Raw genomic sequence first — 23935 nt, forward strand, 5'->3', positions numbered from 1 at the left:
GTATCAGCACAAAGACCTGGAGGACACAGCCCGGGAAGGAGATGGAGCCGCTGTGCCTCAGAGAGTTGGCAATGGACTTGGGGACTGTGGCTGAGAGGAAGCAGAGGTCCGAGAAGGACAGACTCCTCAGGAAGAAGTACATGGGGGTGTGGAGGTACCGGTCCAGGGTGGTGATGAGGATGATGAGCCCGTTCCCCAGCAGGGCGCACAGGTAGACCAGGGAGAAGAGCAGTGGGTGCAGGAAGCCCATGGTCCCCTGGGTGGGGAACCCCAGGAGGACGAATTCTGTCACAGCTGTGAGATTGGTCACCCCTGGAGCCGTCATCTGTGTAAAACCATCGACCTGAATAAAACATGACACCTACAAGGACAGTCACAGGCATTTCCCAGCAGTCACTCTGAGGCTGTGGAGTGGAGCAGCTCCATGTCACTCACTCTGTTGGGTCTTTTGCGTTCAGCTCCAGAAACGCGCCTTTATCACAATGGATCTGGGATCAGGAAGAAGGATCATTTTGGTGATCATAGGATTATGCTCAGGTTGATCTCATAGCCAGACTAACAGCCCCTCCCCACCGCCCCAGTCCTGTTGCTCCCGCCTCTTGCCCAGACCCCAGAGTCTCCACCCAGCACACCTCCCAGAGGTTGTCCTGGGCACAGCCCCAGAGGACAAGTGACCATGCCCAGCCCCTCCCAACCCTGGAGACGTGAACATGCCCAGCCCCTCCCCACCCTGGAGATCCTTTCCCTGCTCCTCCATCACAGCCCTGGTCTGGGGAGGCACCACAGTGACCGGCGTGCAGGGAGATGGTGTGTGCGGGTCTCTGTTTTCCTGCCCCCAGGACCCGACACTGTCCTGGAACTGAATGATCTGGGCTCGGCGTCACGTGCGGCATGTTCTGATGCCTCCATTGTCAGATTCCTGCCCCTGTGGCCTCACTGCTGCCTCCTTGTCTGTCCCCTCATCTCCTCATCTCCCTGCCCCTGACTACCCACATCTGAGGACTCGGAGACCACATTTCCCGCAGAGTCTCCTCGGGGTCGCACCCACACGTCCCTCCTGCAGGATGGGCTCATCCACCCTTGGTCCCTCCCGGCCCCTCTGTCCCCCTCAGACTCATGCACATCTGTGCAGGGTGGAGGCCGCTCTGGGGCTGAGCTGGACGGTCTGTGCGTGTGGCTGTCCCTGCCGGTCCCAGGGCCCCGGGTACCCTGGGTGCGGGTTTGTTCCTCCCCCCAAGCCCATGCATGAGTGGGGACCCTGGACATGGGACAGCCCTGCACACTCTCCTCCCCTCCAATGTCATCCTCTCCCCCCTCTGTGGGGTGACGGAGGGTCAGGCCCTGGGGAGGCAGGACTTTTAAGGGCAATGTGGGGAATAAACTTGTGGCTATGCATCAGTGTACATACAATTCAAAGAAATTTAATAAAAACTAGAAGATAAATTAAAATACCAGGTGGTCATACATGTAGACATCTTAGGAGTGATTTAAAATACTATTTGTAATGATGAAATAATTTTTGATACATCTCTCTCCAGGTGTTGTTAAAATATTGTGTTTTTTCATTTTAATATCACTATCCTTGAGTGATGAGTCGGGGAAAAATCCCAATTTCATGTCCAAAATTAGTAGACGTCCGTGCCACCCTCCCGTTAGTGTTAGAGCCATGAAGTGGTGATCATGTTGCTTTAAAAAGTTTTTGAATTTCCACTTGTCTCTTATATCTGTTGCAATATTTCAGAATAAAATGCCTTATCATTTTGATTTTTACCTATAAGTATTTTTATTTGATTTTGAGTTTTTTAATCCCAATTTAATTGCATCTATTGTTTTGATTTTATTTGATACTTAATATACACTGACTCTTTGAGTTGAGTGCCCAGATCATAGTTTTGAAGTTATATGCATCATATATTAAAATCTACTAATATGATGATGCTATTAAAATTTATAATATTTGGATTTTTCAATTAAAAAAAGTTATTTTCTCTCATTGAATCTTAACCCCAGGATGATACAGCAGTGCATCGTTGAGGAACTTCTGCAACTCTATAAGCAATAGTTTTCATTATTTATGAAATGTCTATTTTGGATGATGTGCTTTCTCTAATCTACAATGAAGCTTGAAATCTAAAAACTTTCAAGTCTGAACGATTTCTATTCTGAAAACTGTTTACGAACAGAATACCTGCAGTCTGAGGGGGGCGTTTCCAGCTGCCCTGATGAGTCTCTGTCCTGAGGTTGTCCCCATGGCGGGGCAGAGGGCGTCCTGGCCTCTCACTCCATGGTCGGGGCTCGTGGGGAGCCTCTGTGCACTAACAGGCGGTTCCACCCCGTCCTGCGCTGCCTCATGGACAGAGCAGGGTCTCAGGGCTGGGCTATTTGAACTCTGGAGCTGGTGTCTGCGTGTTGGACACTGTCCAGATACCAGCCCTCAGGGACCTTCCTACAGAGGGAAAGTGTGTGTTTACTCGACTGTGTTAATTGGAGCATCCTGTAGCACATTCAGTGAGCAATTAGTGCACTGAGTGTGGTAGAGGCAATTTTGTTAGTTTTTACACCTGTGAGGACAGGTCAGTTTTTACTCCTTGCCAGTCTCCATCACCCTGCACTGACCGGCCACAGGGGACCTGGGTGTGGCCCAGCAGACTTCATGCTCTTGCTCTGATATAATCCTGGTTTTTGCTTTTGTTTCCTTAAAAGCCTTAAAAGCTGTCCTTCCTTAAAAGCCACAATATGTGCCACGTCCAACGGGAGCTGGAAAGTCATCGTAACCCACTGTGCACGCTGGTTGGGGAGGGTGATGGGGCGGGGTGGAGGCAGGGGCGATAGGTGGGGGTAGCAAGGTGGACAGACAAGGGAAAACTCAGCAGATGTGAAGTTTAATGGGTGGAGCCTGGATCTTTTGAAATGTGTGTCTGTCTCGCCAGCTGTTCCCCTCAGCAGTGTATTTCAGTCAATCCACCTGTTCTGCTTGCTCCCCACTCTGTCTCTGATGAATCTTCTCATCCCCCACACCTCTGGCCTGTACCCCAGATCTTTCATGGATAAATAAATTAAATATTAAAAAAAAATAAAACCCAATTACCAAATATACAAATTATCTGAAAAGACACTTTACCATAATATACACATGATAAACAGGTGCATAGAAAGATTTTAATTATAATATGCCATCAGAGAATTTAAAATTAAAAGAGAATTGTAATACCACCACATTAACATTAAAATTACTAAAATCCCAAGCACAACAACCCCAAGTTCTTGTGAGGATGTGTAGCAACAGAAACTCCTCATTATTGATGGGATTGCAAAATGGCATAGCCACTTGGGAAGATGGTTTGAAATTGTATCGAAACAAACTGCTTTGTTCTTATAAAACTAAACATACTATATGATCCATAAATTGTCCTCACTGGTATTTATTCAAGTAAAATTTTAAAAGTAGTCCTACAGAAAAATCTGCATAGAAATGTTTGTACAGGCTCTATTCATAATTGCTAAAACTTGGAAGCAACCAAGATAGTCTTTAAAAGATGAACTGATAAGCTGTAGTATATTCAGACAATGAGCTATATAGCTCAGTGGTCAAAAAAAATAAGTTATCACATACATATATACATATACTTGTGCCTTGAAAACATATATATGTGTGTGTATAAGTTATTTTGTGTGTAAGTTATTCCTTTATCAAAGGATATAAAATAAACAACAGAAAGAGTGAAACCTAATGTAAAATATGGACCTTAAAGATAATGCATCAATAGTGGTTCATCAATTGTAACAGTAGATTCTGGATCACTAAATTGGTGGAAAATTAGTGGCTATGCAAGATATTAATAAGAAGGAACACTGTGTTTTTGGGAGGTCGAGGGGATATACAGGAACTCTGCAATTTCCACTCATTTTTCCTCCAAAAATTAACTCATAAAATAAAGTCTATTAATTTAAAAACTACAAAATAAATAATTGAAATTTACTGAGACATGATGTGGCAGTGAGTGAACAAAACATATTTTTACCACATTTAGTAAGGTTTTTTCAGTAGCTTAATTAAAGACAAAAAAAAATAGAAATGAAAAAATAATAAGTAATTCACCAGTATTTATCAAGCCGTATCTTTTCTGTAATAGAATTTGTGTGACAATTAGATAAATACTCAATCAGAAAAGAATGGAAGTTCACTGAATGGTTGTGCCTATTAATAAAGTAAACAAGATTAATTTATATGGTTAAATATGCTGAAAAAAATGGGAAGTTTTTAGTGCAGTTCCTAGCACATAGTATATGCTCAACAAAGCTAACATGTGCTGGGTAGTTTGTGGTCTGTGTGACAGAAGTGAAACACTTAATGCACATGATAAGAATTCAGAGAACAGGGCCTCCCTGGCGGTGCAAGGGGTTTAGCACCACACTATGAAGCTGTCCACAGCGTGTGTAGCATGAGTTCCATCCCCAGACAGCCAGGGAGCAACTCACATGGTGCAGCAGACCTCTCCTGTCTCGTTCGCTGCTCCACTCAGCAGTGTATTTCAGTCAATCTGCCTCTTCTGTCTGCCCCCGCCCCCATGTCTCTGTCCTGTACCCCAGCTCTTGTATACATAAATAAATAAATCTTTAAAAGAAAAGAATTCAGAGAACAGAGAACTTACTGCAAACTGGAATACTTGTGATGGAACTGAAATTTGTACTAATGTTAACACAAAAAAGAGGATCTGATAGGCAAATAAAAAAATACAAGCAAACCCACGAGGAACAATAGAAAGGTGTTAAACAAGCGAAACATGTCATGAACAGACATGCTGAACTCTAAGCCCCTCAGTCACTGCTTGCAAATATGTCATGGTGTTTCATTGCCAAGAAAGGCAGTCGTTCCAGGCAGCCATCACAAGAGGATTCTGTGTCATGAAGCAAGCAAGCCCACCCAGGGGAGCTGAAAATAGAGTGGCCTGAAGAAAGGCAGTGATGGTGGACTCAGCCCACATAGCAAATGCGAGGTGCACACAGATCACACACAGTGTGACTTTGGTCTAGGCAAAAAAAACTTCTTCTGTCTCTCCATTCCCTTACACTTCAGGAACAGAAATAATAGCAATCAAAGGGTGCTTCTTAGTAAATTTTATGATGTAGCCTGAAGGATGTTTCCTAAGTGAAGAACAAAAGGAGCAACAGCACATAAACATTCAGACATTACAACAATTTCGTTCATTTGAAGTTTAAAATCACTACATAGTACTGCTGTTTTAGCACAACCTAATGGTGATAGTCATTATTTTTCTTAACAGTTTTTAAAGATATAATCCAAATACCATAAAAGTCACCTGTTAAAGCATACAAATAAATGATAACTTCACAGTTGTGCAAACATCACCAAAATAAAATTTGGAACATTTTCATCACCCCCAAATTAACCCTAGACCACTAGCAGATACGCAGATACTTCCTTTTTGTACCAACCCTTAGTCTTGGCAAAATCCAACCTACTATGTCTCTCTGTAGATATCCCTCATCGGGTTTTTGAAATGAATGGAATCTTATAAGAAGTTATGTTCTGTGTCTCGATTCTTTGACTTAGCGTAAGACTTTCAAAATCCATCCAGGTCTCAGAATTTCATCCCTTTTTTTTTTTTAAAGATTTATTTATTTAATTATACAAGCACTGGGTACAGTCAGAAGTGCGTGAGGGTGAGAGAATGCACCAGAGCCAGAACGGGGAGCAGAACAGGCAGACTGACGAAATACACTGCTGAGGGGAGCAGTGTGCGCGGCAGGAGAGGTCTGCATGCCATGTGGGACCCTCACCGGTGGCCAGGGATCGAACCTGCGCTGCAGAGGCTGCGGGCAGCTTCGCAGCCCCACCAGGGGAGGGCCCATTTGTATTTTTCTTTTTTTTTTAAAGATGTATTTATTTATTTATTTATACAAGCACTGGGTACAGTCAGAAGCACGGGAGGGTGAGAGAATTCACCAGAGTCAGAGCGGGGAGCAGAGCAGGCAGAAGGACCGAAGTACACTGCTGAGGGGAGCAGCGCGCGGCAGGAGAGGTCTGCGCGCCATGTGGGACCCTCCTCCGGTGGCAGGGGAGCAGCTGGGGATCGAACCGGCGCCACAGAGGCCACGGGCAGCTTCGCAACCCAGCGCTCAACCGCTGCGCCACCGGGGAGGCCCCCATTTGTATTTTTCTTAACAAGCCATTTTAACCCAAAGCTGGAAGATTTACCACTATGTTTTCTTTCAAGAACTTTGTAGTATTTGATATTCCTTTTAAGTTGAATATTGATATTCAACATGGAGTTGAATGAAAGTTTGTGTGTGGTCTAAGATATACAACTTCATTTATTTGCACACAGACATTCAGTTGTCCCAACATTTGTTGAGAAGACTAATTTTTTTTCCATTGAGTTTTCTTTTCACCCTTGTTAAAAAATCAGTTGGCCATAAATGTAAAGGTTTACTTCTGGACCTTCCCTACAATTTCATTGATCTATGACTGTTCTGCTAGTATCACATTGTCTTTATATCTTCAATTTTAGCAAGTTTGGAAATAAGACTGAACCCTTCAAACTGGTTATTCTTATTTCAGATATTTTTGGCCATTCTGAGTCCTTTGTATTTTCCTATGAATATTAGAATCAGTTTGCTAATATTTGCAAGAAAATACACAAACAAGACAGGTTGAAGTTTCATAAATATGCACTGAAACTATATATCAGTTTAGGGAATATTGCCGTGGTTACAATATGAAGCCTCAGATCCATGAAGCTATGATATTATTCCATTTATCTAGATCTTTAATACAGCTTTCAACAATGTTTTATAGTGATCTCTGCGAAGGTCTTGCATTTCCATTGTAAAATTTATTCTTAAGCATTTATTCTTTTTGATAGATCGTTATCTTAATTTCATTTTCAGCATTTTAACTATTGATTTTTCTATACTGAGGGAATTTTAAACTTATTGAACTCACTCTTCTAATAATTTTCCATTGGATTGTTCTAGATTTTGTTATTACAGTATCATTTTATATATAATAAGATAATTTCACATATTATTTTACAATCTGAATTTTTCTTTCTTCTCTAATTTCTTTGGCTAAAACCACAGTACTGTGTTGAGTGAAGGAGCCAAACTGGAAATCTCTATGTTGTCTGTGATCCTTGGGAGAAATCATTCAGCCTTTTACCATAAGTCTGTTTCTGCCTGCTTCTTTTTGTAGATAACTTTCTCAGGTCGAGGGAATTTCCCTCTGCTGGTTTTTTTTATCATGAAAATATATTGAATATTGGGCCTCCCTGGTGGCACAGGGTAAAGACAGTGCTATCAAGCTAGTGACAACCACCCTAGGCTGGCCAGGGAGCAATCCATATGGCACAGCAGACCACTCCTGTCTCCCCCAATGCTCCTCTCAGCAGTATATCCTATCCAGCTCCCCACTCTGTCTCTGGGGAATCCTCTCATCCCCCCACACCTTTGGCCTGTACCCCAGTTCTTATATGCATAAATAAATAAGTCTTAAAATAAAAACTGGTGATACTTGTCCCTATCAAGCTCCACCACCAAAGGGAAGGTAGCTGGGACCTGAGGGTGGGGTTAAACAGCCAGGTTTGGTATAAAGCCAGACATGTGGGCTTTAGTGGGGGTTCCCCCATTTTGGCTCCCCACCAGCTTGCAGCATCCGGACAGCTCTGAGAGTGCCTTTGGGTTTCCAGGTCGGCGAATCGGGTAGGACGCATTAAAGAATTTATCTCCCTATTTTCTCCCTGAGTTGTACATTTTCCTTATTTCCGTTTCCCTTGTAAATAGACCTTTTATTAACCTTTTGTGTATGCCTGTAGTGGAGTATTAATAAGTCCCTTTTAAGTGTGCGGGTGAGGCCCCACAGCCAGGCAACCCGTTCAATATTGGGCCTGCCCTATAACACTAGGAGAAAATATAATCCCTGGTTTACAAAACAAGAAATGGGCCTAATGAGAGAAACCAACATCACAAAGAAATTCCAGATTTAGGAAGTAACGACTAGCTCCTGCATTAGAACTAAAACTTAGGACAGTGGAGTCTTCCATCAAGGGCTGCCTTCCAGGCCACCCTGATGGACAAAATACATCATCACATTTTACAGTTGAGCAGATGGTACATTGAGCTTTGACTAAGTGCTCTCCATTCTTCACTGTTCAGAACTGCTCTTAGGTGTACTACAGGAATATAAGATGTGAGAATGTTATGTGTGTGCTGTGATGTTCCCCATGGTGGCAAGGGTTTGTTGCAACTTGATTGTCTAAATGGGTGGGCCAAATGCTGAATGCATTAACATCAGACCAGCTCAGAAGGGCATGAATACAAAGATCATGGGGACCATGCTACTCATGTCGTCTGACAAATGTCCGGGCATGGGGCAGATTTCTGAAAAATCAGGAATCTCGTTAGCTGACTCCTGCTAGAGTCTCCTCATTTGTTTACGGCTAGTTTCTACCATTGCTAAAATACGCATTTAAAAGTAAAACGGCAAATATGGATCAATCACCGAATAACCAGTTTGATGGCAAATGGCAGTGTGTGATACAAATATTACATTTTTTTATAAAATTAGTAGTTCTCTGCCAAAGGCAGCAATTCAACATCTGGCCTTACATGAACAAGTGAAAAAAACTTCTGGGAACAAAAGGCTATAAACCTCCCTGGGCCAAGTCTTTTAGTGTGGAGATGTGGCCATTTAAGGCAAGGGCTAACTGGAAGATGTTGTGCCCAAGATCAGTAAACTCTGTGAGCATAGCCTCCATGAATCCAAAGACAGCTGATGCAAATGCAAAAGGGAGTTTATTACGGCTCAAGTCCGGGTCCTGGACAGGAACCGATGCAATGGCAGAGGTCGAGAGCCTGAACAGAGGAAGCAGGGGTCAATTATAGGGTCACAAGCGGTGCAAATTTGAAAGAAGCTGGCAATTACTCATTGGCTACTACAAAGGCATTTTGGCGTGCGTGGTTACAGTTTCAAACTGATTGGACAGGTAGAGATGCTGTCCCATTTATGGATAGGACTGCCCTCATTGGAGGTTGGGGTGGTCTGCTTTCTCATCACCAAGTGGAGTGAGGGTTGTGACTGCTGAAACTATCTCCGGAATGCGGCTGGACCAGATGTAACATATCAAGTTGGAGGATATACAAAATGGCAAAACCTCGGCTAAGCTTGGTTCCACAGAAGAAAGTCTTTTCCTTTACAGTTAAAGATAACAGTTGAATGTCAGAGGTGAGCCAAGCTCCAAGTAGAAGAAAACTCTTGATAAGCCAGAAGGCACCATAGTCGACTCCTGCTAATTCATTCATGTTTATTTAGGGCTGATTGGTATGGTAGCTGTTAGAGTACACATTGGAGAATAAATCGACAGTTTTGTGACTGGTTGAGCTAGCTATAACCATCTTTGGCCATGCATCTGATAAAATATTGGTAACTCCTTACAACTACAAACAACAATCAGCAATCTTACAGAGAAAGGAATTTTCCCTTAATCTTAAAGTTAGATACAGAAACTAGGCTGCCTAGATAAGTAGAAGAGTAATAGGCAGAAAACTCCTTGTTTACATTAGGGGAATTCCTCCCTGAAGGGAGAGCTGGGGGCTAGGGAGGAGTCAGTGCAGCTTGCCTGGCACTAATGCCCTCCAGGCCCTTGGTTCCTTAAGAGCCCATCAATATTAAAACAATATACTATAGATGATAACTTCTAGATAAAAGCCTTCTGTTTTTTGCTTTAGTCAATGAGTTAATATGTTAATCTCAATTTTATAGGTTAGTTGGAAAAAAATCCCTTTGTCTCCCTTCCCCCAGGTAATTTCCTGCCCTTTGTTTCCCCAGCCTTAGTTAATCCTTCACTCAGTAAACATGGAAATGTTAATGCAGTCCCAGAAGCCTTTTGCTAGTAATAAAATGACTGGTCATTTCAGATAAATGACTATTCTGAGAAACTTGTTGAGCTAATGAGCCTCCTTTAAATAAAAAAAAATAATAATAAATGTCACAGCCTCTGCAAAAGGGTAAATCAACCCTTGCTGCTCTGGGAAAAGATGTGACTGTTACCTTCCCTCATGCATATGCTTAGGCACTCTCCTGGTTTGCTTGAAATTTATAAATGAAGGGCTGCTGAGACCCTCAGCAGGACAAGGCCCCCACCCTGACACAGTGTCTGTGTCTCCTCATTCCCCCTCCCTTATCATTCTCTACAATTGCGCCAACACAGTCCCATCCTTCAGGAATCTCTGACACCCGGAGGGCTGCGGCTGGCTCACAACAAAATATTTCATCTTTGTATTATTATTTCCAATTTTTAATTGTTAAGTGAAGGGAAAGTATGCACTAGAAGACCTGCCTGTGTGTAATCTCTAGGACAGCAGAGGTTGGAAAGGAAAGGCCGGTCCGACCTGAGACAGCTCGTATTGTTAGGGGGAAATGATGCCCTCAGCTAATCCCATAAAGGCTTTGTGGACCCCACCCCCACTCCAGACTAAAGCCATCAGGACATTGGGAAAGACAAATCCCATCACCACCAAATGGAGGGTGGCTGGGACCTAAGGGTGGAGTTAAGCAGCCAGGTTGGGTATAAAAACCAAACACGTGGGCCTTGGGCTGGCTTGCTATAGCTCGCCTCCCTGCTTCAAGGCCAGCTCTCAAAGAGCCATTTGGGATTCCTGATCGGAGGATCGGTTAGGACTCATTTAAAACTTTGTCTCCCACTTTTCTCCCTGAGCTGTATATTTCCTCATTTCCCCTTCCCTTGTAAATAAACATTTTATTAACCTTTCGCGTGTGCCTGCAGTAGAGCATTGATAAGTCCTTTTAAGCACAGGGGTGAGGACCCACAGTCAGGCACCCCGTTTTGTATCGGGGTTGCTCTACAACACTATCAGGCCAATTAGCAATTTGCCTGAGCTCACTGAAGATGGTGACTAATGCAAGAAAAATTACTTTGGGCTGGTCAACCACAGGTGAAGCTTGGAAAACACATTGGGCGCCAGCTGTTATAGGGCAATCCCAATATTAAACGGGTGGCCTGGCTGTGGGTTCTCACCCGCGAGCTTAAAAGGGACTAATTAATACTCCACTACAGGCATACACAAAAGGTTAATAAAAGGCTTATTTACAAGGGAAAAGGAAATAAGGAAAATGTACAACTCAGGAAGAAAATAGGGAAATAAAGTCTTTAATGTGTCCTACCCGATCCGCCGACCTGGAAACCCAAAGGCACTCTCAGAGCTGGCCGGACGCTGCGAGCTGGCGGAGAGCCAAAGTGGGGGATCCCCTCCAAAGCCCACGGGTCTGGCTTTATACCAAACCTGGCTGCTTAACTCCACCCTCAGGTCCCAGCCACCTTCCCTTAGGTGGTGATGGGATGTGGAGTCCCAGTGTCTTTGGCTTTGGCCTGGGGTGGGGGTGGAGTCCACAAAGCCTGTATGGAATTAGCTTTAGGATATCCTTTTCCCCCTAACAACCCCATGCACATGCTAAATACCACCACCAACCCACTCACATCTCTGCCTCAGAGTCCACAACCCGCCAGGTGCGAGCTCCCGAAGGAGAGCCCGGAGGCGACCCAGCAGGACAAGAGCCAGAATCACTTCTGTTGGTCAATCTTTATTGGTTACTCTCACCCTTCACCCCAGGGATGCAGACCGTGGGGGACAGCAGGAAGCCACATGTGAGGCAGCGCCAGCCAGCTGGGAGTGCGGGGCTGGGCCCCAGCACAGAGTGCACCCCAGGGCCAGGAGTCCCTCCCTCCACAGCAGTGTGGCCTTCACAACCCTGGAAAGAGCTGCCTGTACTGTCCTTTTTATTTTTTTTATTTTTATTGCTTTAATAATAAGAGGAAAGGAAAATTTTGTATAATGTGTATGCTATTCTTGCTATCTACATTATATATAAAATATAGACTCTGTTTACTTTATAACACACATCTTTCCCCTTGATAAATAACTTAAAGATATCTAGTATACATGCCTTGACCTTGTCTATATACGTTTGGTTTTCTACATACATACATATATATAAATACATACATATATTTACTCACGTCTGTAAAACACAATAAATACATCCTCAACAATGACAACTGAACAAATGTAATTTTGGTTTAAAAAAATGAAGTATTTCTGTGAAAGCACCAGGCAGCAAACAGAAAGCCATAACTGCTAGAAACTTCTTCCTCCCCTGGGCTAGACACAGGGCAGAATTCTAAATATGTTTGGTTGCCTAAACAACAAAGAGGGGTCTAAGGAGTTGGTCGGGTCCCTGCTTTTGTTTCTTTTCCTGGGATGTGACTAGAGTTACAAGTAAGTCATTACATTCAGAAGGACACCAAGGTGTCCTGGTGATGCTTCAGGGACAGCAGAGACCCGCACAGGAAGGGAAACGCAATGGCAGCAGGCCACCATGGGGCAGAGCCCGGCCTGCCTGACAGCCTAGCTAAGTGCAGAGCCATCACCTATAGCACAGTCTTGCTATTACTCTGCTCGCTGTGTAAACAGAAAGGGTACAGCAGATTCAAGAGTGTTCAGTAGTGCAACACTTTAGTAGCCTGACTGAGCCAGATGCTCCGGTGCCCTGTCCAGGACTCCAGCACAGAGAGACTGGGATGTGGGGAAGAGGAAGGTTCTGAGGCCACTGCTTTGCACTGCTCACTGACTGGGGTCACTCAGTGCAGTCCTGGCTTCATCTCAAGATCCAGTGAGACCACCGAGCCTATCGTCTGTTGCAGTTGCCCAGGATGTCTTCACTGTTCTTGTAAGAAGTGCTGGAAGCCACTCAGGAGGGCCACTCCTGAAATTGGGAGCATTCCCTGTCTGTCCACTTTCCTGCCCACGGGGAGGACAGCCCAATGGCTGCAAAGTCTGCAGCCACATTGTGAAGTAGCACACCTTTCTTTCTCTGCCCTCCACCCTGGCTCCAAAAGGGAACTGAAACGCAGGGTGAACTCTTTTTTTAACGAGCTCCCACTTCTACAGCCTCTGCAGTAGAAAAACGGAGGCAGTGGGTGGAGCAGCGTCCTCAGGCAGTGGAACCCTAGGTCTGGATCTAGGATTGGGGTGGGGGCAACCTAAGGAGAGCTGGCCTCAGGAAATCCAAAAAGTAAACATCTGAATTGGTGTCCCTGTTCACCCTACTATAAGACAAATCGGTGAGAACGGTTCACCTTAAAATCACAATGGGAAAGTTTAAACAGCTAGTTTTTTTGGTAGAGTCGAGACATAATTGAGTTTCTAAAAACATTCAGTTAGCTACAATACAACAAAAACATTCTGTAGCTAAACATTCAGTTAGCTACACTACAGTCCTTAGCAGGTTTGAGTTCTAGCTGCAAGTCATACATCAATCAGCCAGGACCTCAGCCAAGTCACTTCACCTCTGAGCCTCCCTCTTCCTATCAGAGAGCCCCAAATCCTGGTAGGAGTGCAGTGTGACATAGAAATCTGGGTGACTTGTGGTACCACTAAGAAGAAGTACTGTAACCTTGACCATCATGTCACCTCCCTAGGATGTAAAATAAAAGAAGTGAATATGCTGCCCAGAATCCAGGGCAAATGGATTCACTTTCTCCCCAGGATTTCACTGGCCACGGCTGAAGCGACCCCATCCCGGCCCAACCCACCAGAATAAAGACAATCACATCAGAAACCTAATTTATGAGCACAGACCACATTCAACAGCTTCTGCTATGAGACAAGATAGTTAAAACCGGATAAAGGTATGAATTCAATATACAGCTAAAATCTAAGTCACAAATGAACATTAAAAGATCCACTCCCTAAGAAAAGGCATATTCCCATGGCATACACCCAGACCTCCGAGAACACATTTGACAGTCATTGGTAATAACCGGCCATGGACATTTGAAAATCCTAAGTCTGAAGCTTGCTGCATCACCTACACTCAAAATCAACTAGGAAGTCAATTTTTAAAGGACTTTAGCGATATTTCTGTTTCGGAAGGGAAATAAAAATTGACTCCTACTTGTAGCTCTCTCACTATCCTTCTGGAGGAATGTGAGTGTGGTTTCCTGCTCAACAGGAGGGTGTTGACAGAAGTGCAGAGCCCCATGCAGGTTGCAGAGAGCCCTAATCACAGCTGCTCCACAGGGCAGGAGGACAGCCCCCTTCAGAGTCCGCAGGGAGTGCTTTACTGCCCAGGAGAAGTACAGAGTCACAAATCCTTCTATTAGGGAGGCAAACTGGTTTGATGGAGAGGAAAGGCTTTGGAGTCCATTTTGCTTAATAGCTGTGGACTTTCGGCAATTTGCTCTTCCTTCAAGTCTCAATTTTCTCATGTATAAAATGGGTCCCGAAATACCCACTACTGAGTGTGGTTTATAGACGAATGATATCACAGATCTGCAACACTGCACACAGTAGAAAAATCAAGAAATGTTGGCGCACAGGGGGTTCCTCAATGGCTCTCTGCAGATAAAGTGTTTGGGAGGAGTTGTCTTGAGTTGCAGAGGGCCAAGTTTGCCCCTGAAGTGTCCAGATACACCTGACATAGGTAATGAAGGCCAGGCAGACTAAGGAATGTGGCTGGACTCTGCAACACCTCTCCCATCGTGGAGAGACTGGCAGTGATTGTAGACTCTCCAGAAGAAAGCTTAGAGAATCCAAACTTTCCAAATAAGCCCAGTGCATTTCCAAACACTGGACACCAGTGGATACCAGAACATCAGACTTACACCCTCTTTCAGGATGTGGAATTTGGGATCCCTGTGAAAGCAACCAGTGGCTTCAGCCACATTTTCAGTACTAGAAGCAGACACACATCTCAGAAAGTAAACCAGGGAACGGCAGAACTAGATGTGAAAACCAGAAAGTGCCGCCTCCATGCCACAGGTTCCTTGCTACATCTTAAAGCCGAAAGGCGCCGGATTATCACCAAGACTATTTCCCAGGTCAGTCAGTGGATGTGCCCAGACACCTAAGGACGCTACTGTCCATATGGGCTAAAACAAAGCCTTCTGCAGAGTGCCGTCGAGGGCTGAAGATGTCCGTTTCCTATTGTGACTCCCAATCAAGGCTTTGCAAGTGGTAAGACTGGGACCAACGGAGCACTAACATGTATCCCAAGCCCACTCGCAGTGAGCTTTGTATTAAAAAGTCAACTATCTGGGGCTTTATTCCTCCCATTTCTTCATCTACCTACTACATGTGTTGCAGCAGACAAAACAAATATACTTACTAAAATATTTTTCATGCTTCTCTAAAAGTCTATTTTCTTTCTATATACCCCAGCCTCAAATGAGAATTTTTGTTTTAGACCTGGAGCTCAGAGGCCTCGTGGGAGAAACCTCCCAAATATCATGGCTAAATGGAGGAACCTAAAATGAAAATCCGAGGAATATCCCAACTTACATTATCAACAATTTAGAAAAATGAAATGCAGAGTCACTGGTTTCCCTCCCTATTCAATCACAGCCTCGTAGGCCAGCTAGAAAAAAAACTTGTTTCCACTCAGAAGGCAATTTAGGACAACCTGAACCAATACAGTCCCTGGCCTGGCCTCTGCTCAAATTAATGGGAGACTTTAATTCTATCAGATGTGGTTTTGAACTGATAGTTACCAAAGCAACTAGCCAACAGGGAGCCAAGAGGGGAGCCAAGAGGGGACCCGCAGATCATTGTGAACCCGCAGTCTGATTTTGGGGCCTCTCCTGGTGGCGCAGACTCCTTGAGGCTGTCTGTAGCCTCTGCAGCGCCAGTTCAATCCCGGCCAGCCTACGAGGGTCTCACAAGGTGTGGCAGAACCCTCCTGTTGTGCCCGCTGCTCCCCTCAGCAGTGTATTTTGTCAGACTGCCAGTTTGATTCCCCGCTCTGGCTCTGGGGGATCCTCTCATCCTCCCGCACACATGGCCTGTACCCCGGTTCTTGTATAAATAAATAATATTTGAAAAAAATATAAAGTGAAGATTTGCATCCAGGAAGCCGCCTGATCCCCTTTCTTCCAAAAAAAAGTTTGAATTTACCCTAGTGGAAAAGAAGTGTGAGCACAGCGGGACTTTGCCTCCCGCCCTTCGTGACCTAATCATGTGGAGGGTTCATCTCCTCATTTTTTATTTATACATACCAGAACTGGGGTACAGGCCAGAGGTGTGGGGGGTGAGAGGATTCACCAGAGAGAGTGGGGAGCAGCACAGGAGGATCTACTGAAACACTATTGAGGGGAGCAGCGGGGAGACAGGAGTGGTCTGCCGCGCCCTGTGGGCAGCTCCCTGGCCGGGACCGAACTCGTGCAGCAGAGGCTGCAGACAGCCTCATAGAGCTGCGTCTGAACCTTGCTGCCCAGGGAGGTCCTGTGGTCAGCTCCCTGGCCGGTACCAAACTCGTGCAGCAGAGGCTGTGGACAGCCTCACAGAGCTGCGTCTGACCCTTGCTCCCCAGGGAGGCCCTGTGGCCTCCTTCCTGAAGGTCCTCTCTGGAGAGTAGCAGCTGGGTGCCCCGGGTTAGAGCCTCATCACCTGCCCCCAGAGCACACGGTGGGGTGGAGAGACGGGCTCCCCTTCCTTCGGGGCCGCCATTCAGACCCGGTTGGGGCGGGGTGCTCTCCCGCCAGCCAGACCTGGGCGGGGAGGAGGCGACGGCCCTGGACTATGTCACCCACGGTCCTCAAACCCTGAGGCGCGTCCCTGAGATGAACACACGGGTGGGGAGGACTGGCCCGGTGCACCCACCCCAGGTGCACCCACTTGCCACGACGCACCGGGAGACCAGTCCGCGGAGGCGGGTCACGGAGGGTCACACTCAGTAATGAGCCCCGACCCCCAGGGTCCTCCCGGCCCAGGATGATGCCAGCCAAGCCCCCAGGTTCCCACCCGCAGCCCCCACACGGTCTCTGCGCGCCACAATATCACATCACGGGTCTCCACCGCAGCGGTGCCTGCGGGAGCTGTAGTCACCCGAGCAGGGGCAGGAGAGAGGTCTGCTAGTGAAACCTCCCCACCTCACCCACAGTGTCCTTCCCCACCCCTCCTTTGGCTGCAGCCAGAGGACTCCACAGACAAGCAGGAGGACGGAATCAACACCTGAGTTGCCGAAGCTCCCAAATGATCACGTAGAGGCCCCCAGCCAGACAGGCACCCCCATGAGAGAGGGAGGGAGTTTAGGGGCTGAAGCACCCGGTGTTCCAGGTTTCACGTTATAGCACCTGGGGTCCTTTACTGTGAGCGATGCAAATGGTGTCTTGAATGACGACGACATCCTGGACACTACATGAAATATCTTTTCCTTTATTGGTGCATCCCGTGCTGTCCTTCTAAGTATCATCTCCCAGGAACCGATCTGCCCAACATGTAAATTTTTCCCAAGCTGAGATGACTGCTCTCCATAGAGAAAACTGCCAATAATTACTGTCATCAGAAACTTCTGGATGTTCTTATGAACCCGAAACTCCACTTGGCTCTAAACAACTCCGATTTCACTGTTAGAATCATTCTCCTTAAACAAGGAGAAATGGAAGCTCCTTGACCTATGACTCTGTCAACTGCCCGGTTTATGTTTCACAGCCTTCCTGAGGGGCCGGCTGACCTGGACACATTCTGCGGCGCTGAGAGTCTTGAGGGGCTCTGCACGCAGGGCCTGGGGGCAGCAAAATGCTGTTGCTTCCGTGGCCGCAGTCTGGGCCACAAGAGGGGCAGCTAATCTGGTCCGACTGTGCAGGGCTCAGCCGCTCCCCTCCTGCCCATGGGGCTCTAGCAACCATCCCTTCCTCAAGACGCTTGGCCAGATTGTTTTAAATTTATGCTTTTTTTTAAAGATTTTTTTATTCATTTATTTATACAAGCACTGGGTACAGTCAGAAGCGCGGGAGGGTGAGAGAATTCACCAGAGCCAGAGCGGGGAGCAGAGCAGGCAGAAGGACCGAAGTACACTGCTGAGGGGAGCAGCGGGCGGCAGGAGAGGTCTGCGCGCCAAGTGGGATCCTCCTTTGGTGGCAGGGGAGCAGCCGGGGATCGAACAGGCGCTGCAGAGGCTGCGGGCAGCTTCGCAACCCAGTGCTCAACCGCTGCACCACTGGGGAGGCCCCTTTTTATGCTTTTTCTTGATGCAGCAGATGCAGACCCTTTATGGAGCGGATATTCTGGGGGCTTTGCACTCCCCCCACCTCCTGTAACAACAGGACTTTTTAAATTCCCAATTTTGACGTCACGCCCCCCCAGAAGACAAAGGAGGTGAGTGACAGACACAGAACAACCCCCGCACAAACTCGTCTCTCCACACTCTGAGGACTGTCGCCCGCACGACCCCTGGGGACACCCGTGTCCAGTGGCTCCGGAGGAGCAGTGCCCCGGGAGAGTCGAGGGAGGACTGAGAACCCGGAGGAGGCGCCGCCAGCTCAGACCCAGGTGTGCGGGGAGGACGTGGCCGGCACGGGGTGACGCTCCGGAGGCGCCGAGACCGTCGCGGCGCGGGGAGGACACGCGGGTCACGGGGGAGCTGGGGGGGGGGAGACGGTCCCGCCAGGGACCCGGGACGGTCCTTCCTCCCCGCGGGCGACGGTGCCAGGGCCGCCTCTGCCCAGGCGGGTGCAGGTGCCCCTGCCCACCGCCACCCCTGGCTTCTCATCACCCCGTTTCCTCCGCGGGCCTTGCCAGCCGCTGTGGAGAGAATCCCCTGCGAGCGCCTTGAGGACATTCGTGCCCGATGGAGGAATCCACCCAAGGGCCGCTCCCGGCACCACACGTTCTGGGCCGACTCGCCTCCACAGCCCGACTCCACCTGGCCCAGGAACCTCGCCCACCCCCCAAGTTCGGGACTCAGGCCCCTGGAGGCGGCGGCTCCGGCTTCCCCGAGGTTTTCCCTGGAGGGCCGGGAGCAGTCGGAGCCAGCACATGGCTCGCTCAGAGGGAAAATGTTCCCGGGCTACTCAGCAGTGACCACGGCAAGCGCCAGGGGCCTTTTCACAGACTTCACGTGCCCTTCACACTGTTTCCTCAGCTCACCCCGAAAGGCCGCCGAGTAGGGTGCGCAGAGTCACGGCTAGACGGCACCCCGAGCGGCGTCCACGTCCTCCACCCCAGCTCTCTGCAGGAGGACGGCCCCGATCACTCTCTCCTCAGGACTGAGAGTGTCCACACTTCACCTCACCTTGGCCGACATGTCGGTCACCGCAGCCAAGCCCAGGAAAGTCTCATGACACTAGCTGGAAACAACGTGGCCTCTCCCCGCCCGAGACTGCTTGATGCTCATCCCTGCTTGTGAGAAGGTGAGCAGCTCATCCTGGCCTGCTCTCGGGATGTATTTTCTGTCTCTCAGGATGTTCCACATAATCTTGCACACATCCAAGTTTTTACAGATTTGTTTCATGAATCTACACATACTTATTAGTAGTATTCTTCAAAATGATATCACAAGTCAGATTTATAACTAAGGATTTGATAAGGTAACTCTAGCTCAATTATTTATTTGGCTTTCCAAAATACTCGTTTAACAAATAGTTAAGATTTATTTATTTATGCACACAAGAGCTGGGGTACAGGCCGTAGATGCTGGGGTTGAGAGGATTCCCCAGAGACAGAGCAGGGAACAGAGCAGGCCAACTGACAAAATACACTGCTGAGGGGCGCAGCAGGCCAGTCAGGAGAGGTCTGAGGCACATGGCAGTCAGCTCCCTGGCTGGCTGGGGATCCAACTTGTGCACAGTGGCTGGCAGTAGTTTGAGAGCACTGTGTTTAACCCCTGGGCCACCAGGGAGGCCCCTTACCTTTAGTTTGAGATCAGAAGTGTGACTCCTTCATTTCCCCCCACTTTTAATCAGGAAAGCTTTGGTTATTTGGGGTCTTATGTGTTTCCATATGAACCTCAGTAATCTTTGTTCTATTCCTCTGAAGAATGCCATCGGGATATTTATTGGGGTTGCAGTGATTCTAGAAGGGGCTTTGGGTTGGATGGCCCTTTGGACAATGTTGATTCTTCCACCCCATGAGCTGGGTCTTTCTTTCCATTTCTCTACGCTTTCTATTATTTTTTTTCCACAATGTTTGATAGTTTTCCTTGTAAAAGTCTTTCACCTCCTCTGTTAAATTTATTCCCAGTTAATTTTTTTGCGTGTGCAATTGTAGGTGGGATGGCTTTGTTAATTTCCTCTTCTAGTTCATTATTTGTACTTAGGAAGGCATATGTTTTTCAATGCAGAGTTTGGTGGCATTACATACACTCACTCTGTCGTATAACTCTTATTTCTGAAACCAGGGTGTCCCAAAGGCTTACATACACCCCCAAAATAGACCTGCGTTCTTTCTGCTCATTGCTTAACCCTTTGCACTCCGCTGTCCCCTCTCAGGGGACATTGGAATTCTAGCATATCACTCGGATGTCCCCTCTCAGGGGACATTGCAATTTATTAGTGATTATGGGGAATTGAGTTATTTCAACGCAACTTTTTGAGACATGCATGTTTCCCTGAAGTTTTATCTTGAAATGGCACAAGAAATTAAATAAAAATATCGTAAAATTACTAAGATATATACAAGAAATGTCAGCGGGTTTTGTGTCAGACGAGAATGTGAGATGCGTGCTCACGATGGTCCGAACACTTCAAAACGCCACTTGAAAAGAGTGATAAGGGGAGTTTGTAGAAGAAAGGTCGGTTTTCAAACATAGTGCACACTGTGTAGTGAGATATATAATTAAAAATAAACAAGTCTACATCTGGAGGAAAAGATTTTCAAAGCTGAGGTCATTTTGGTTTGAAGCTTCGAGCAGTGCACAATGATCTAACGAGGAGAAAATCGGAAAATGATTCTTTTCTTAGTGAATAAATTGTTTGGTGAAAGTTATTTTGGTAAATATCATCTTGTCAGCTAGTAATAACAATTAGAAATTTTCAACCCATGCATTTATTCATATTTTTATTAGAACAATGGCAAAGCGTCCAACCACGAATGAGTCTCATGACACAAGTAGCAGTAAAGATGAGCTCCACTAATCAGCCCGCAATGCATATTGGGGAGTGTTACAAAATTTATCATACTGTACAAAATTATAAACAATAAAATATTGGTTTTTTTGGACATATACATTCCTCGATGTCACCCAATTTATGTAAGTCCAATATCATTCTAATATGTTACTTGGTTCCAAAATTATAATAAATAATGCGAGGGTCTGTAAATGCACGTTTCCGCCGCAAACTAGCGTCGAATAGCTGGTAGCCAATGTCCAGAATGGTTTGGAGTGCAAAGGGTTAAAAGTCAAACTATTCTTTGTCTTCTAGCCTGGCTACATTACCAAGACGAACATGTTCTTCCCGAGCAGTTCTGCTTCTCCAGAGAAAGAGAACCTCGCAGCCCAAGACCGGCCATCCACCTCGGTCTTATGGGTACACTCCCTTTCATCCAGGGGATGAACTTAGGGGTGGGGGCGACCAAGGGAGATGGCACAGACCTGCAAGTAGCACACACCTCTTGTCCCCATATCCGAAGGATAAGCACCCCACAGAAGAATGGACCCATAGCCTCCCTGCTCCATAAGTCTCAGACCGTGAAGCTGTCCACAGCCACTGCAGCAAGAACTCCATCCCCAGCCAGGGAGCTGACCCACAGGGCGCAGCACCTCTCCTGTCTCCCCGCGGCTCCCCTCAGCAGTGGATTTCAGTGGATCTGCCTGTTCTGCTCCCCACTCGTCTCTGGGGAGTCCTCCCCTGCCCCGGTCCACTCCCTGCCCCTGGAGCTCAGGGTTCCTCAGGGTTCCTGTAGTGTCCTCACCGCTGGAGCATGGACAGTGTCTCTGGGCTGGGCTGATCCTGCACGTCCTGACCCCGGGATGTGGCTGAGCTGGGCAAGGTCCCCACGGAGCACGGTGGAGGCCATTCCTGGGCCTCCGCCCACCCATCCACAGAAGCCTCACCCGCCACACCCCTGGACGCCCCAACACACCTCTAGGGGGACGTGACACGAGTCCCCTGAACCCCTCACCTTCAAAGCAGAGAGTGACACTTGCTGCAACAGCCCACATGGGTCACGTCACAGCAACAGACACTTCCAGGGAACGTGGCACTAGCAGAGGAGTGTTGTCTTAGCAAACCCTGCAGGCCTCTTTGGACCAGGTCTGAGGTGAAGGCTGAGGGGCCCGATGCCATCTTTAATGGGCGCTCAAGGACACCTAGGAGCCTGCAGCATCGTGGAAAGCGGCCTGCGGCCTAGGGGTGAAAACCTCAGCAACCTCCCACGGCGCATTGAGGAATATGGCCCGTGGCCCCGACACTCCAGGTGGAGTTTAAAGGGACCAATGTACCTCCCCCTGAATCAGGGAAGATGCTCTCAGGGGACAGACACCCCGTCAGTCACCGAACTGGAAACACAGGATGGGGGCTCTGGCCATAGAGATGTTCCTGACGGAGGAAGCTGCGTAGAGGGCACGGACAGGGAGGAGCGGGCGCCCAAGTCCCAAATCCATGATCAGAGAAACAATCCCCGACGGACGGGCCCCGAGCCCAGCCCTGCGGAGAGGACGCCGAGTAGCCTACACAGGGCACGACTGCAAATCCACAGACCGAGGCTAGGTGTGGACATGCAGGCGATTAACGGGGGCAAACTCAGCGGGCCTCGGAGCCTCGGGAGAGACCTCAGGCCAAGCCCTTCAGCAAGAGACACGCCACAGAGACCCCCACCACCAGCACCCGCTCCCTGCCCGCCACAGCCGTGGGAGCCCCTGCTTCTCGGCCCCAGCAGCCACCCCTCGGGACCGTTCTGCTCAGGGAGCTTTCTTGTCCTTACTCCTGTGAGTAAATCTCTGGCTCTTCTGGAACTCTGGGCTCCACCTGGAAGTACTTTCGTACCAAAGACAAGAAATGAGGAAGAGCACACCCGAGGCCTCAGACTCCGGGCCTGCTGCACAAACTCTCCGCTCAACATCACCACGGAGCCAAAGAAAGACACCAGAAGGTGCCCGGGGCCCCTGAGGGGGGAGTGGTAGCGAGAGTTACATCAAGGACATCATCAGCCACCACCTAATACACCGACCACTCACCCCAAGGTATGAACTGACTCAGACAAAGACCACATTCAGGGCACGGCCAGCAACGGCGGAAGGGATTATGTTCTGAACAAAGAGTGAAGGAAGAAGACCTGGATTACATCATCACCTCCAGGAGGAATACAGGGGAATGAAGAAAGGATCAGGGGAAAAAGACAAAACTAGCAGGCAGATGACAGAGCTGAGACGCCAGCAGGGGATGGGGCAGAACAGGGGCCAGGAGGGGAGGAGCAGCACCAGGGCCTGGGGTGACGGGTCTCAGGGGCGGTGCGGACAGGACATTTGCAAGAATTATACAGAAGGGGAGCAATCCAATATTGCACAAAGATGAACAACAATTTAATAAAAAAAAATAACAGGCAAGAATCCTTTCCTTTAAAAAAAATTCAGGGGCCTCTGTTGGCGCAGGGGTGAAGTCTCAGCACTATGAAGCTGTTCTCAGTACTGCAGACACGAGTTCGATCCCTGGCCAGGGAGGTGACCCACGGGCACAGTAGACCTCTCCTGTGTCCCCACTGGCCCCCTTAGCAGTGGATTTCAGTAGATCCACCTGCTGTGCACCCCACTCTCTCTGTGGAGAATCCTCTCACCCCCTCATACCTCCGGCTTGCACCCCAGATCTTGTATGCAGAATTAATCTTCCAACAAAATTCCCTTATTTTGTAGAACTGGGGTGTAGACCAGAGGTTCGGGGGTGAGAGGATTCACCAGATACTGAGTGTGGTGACAAACAGGCAGAACCACTGAAATACATGGCTAACGGGAGCAGCGTGTGACACAGGAGAGGCATGTTGCGGCCATATGTGGGGCGGCTCCCTAGCTAGGGCTGAAACCCTGGCCAGAGCAGGTAATAGCGCTGAGATTTAAACCCCGAGGCCACCAGGGAGGCCCCGAAAATCCTTCATCATGAAAGGTAGGTAAAGACAGCCGCAGACCTCA

At 47.8% G+C, this 23935-nt stretch overlaps 1 protein-coding gene across 1 annotated transcript in view; it reads right to left on the reverse strand.

Moving 5' to 3' along the window:
* Positions 1–299: 299 nt before the first annotated feature.
* Positions 300–23935, reverse strand: part of LOC129146176 (zinc finger protein 39-like) — a 37555-nt gene continuing 13919 nt past the window's right edge. Inside the window, exon 5 of the mRNA XM_054697706.1 lies at positions 300–488. Within this exon, the coding sequence (XP_054553681.1) occupies positions 478–488 (11 nt within the window). The 3' untranslated portion in view covers positions 300–477. The remainder of the gene's footprint in view (positions 489–23935) is intronic.

This window comes from Talpa occidentalis, unplaced genomic scaffold (assembly GCF_014898055.3).
Source record: "Talpa occidentalis isolate TD23 unplaced genomic scaffold, MPIMG_talOcc4v2.1 talOcc4.18, whole genome shotgun sequence".
NCBI classification, from domain to species: Eukaryota; Metazoa; Chordata; class Mammalia; order Eulipotyphla; family Talpidae; genus Talpa; species Talpa occidentalis.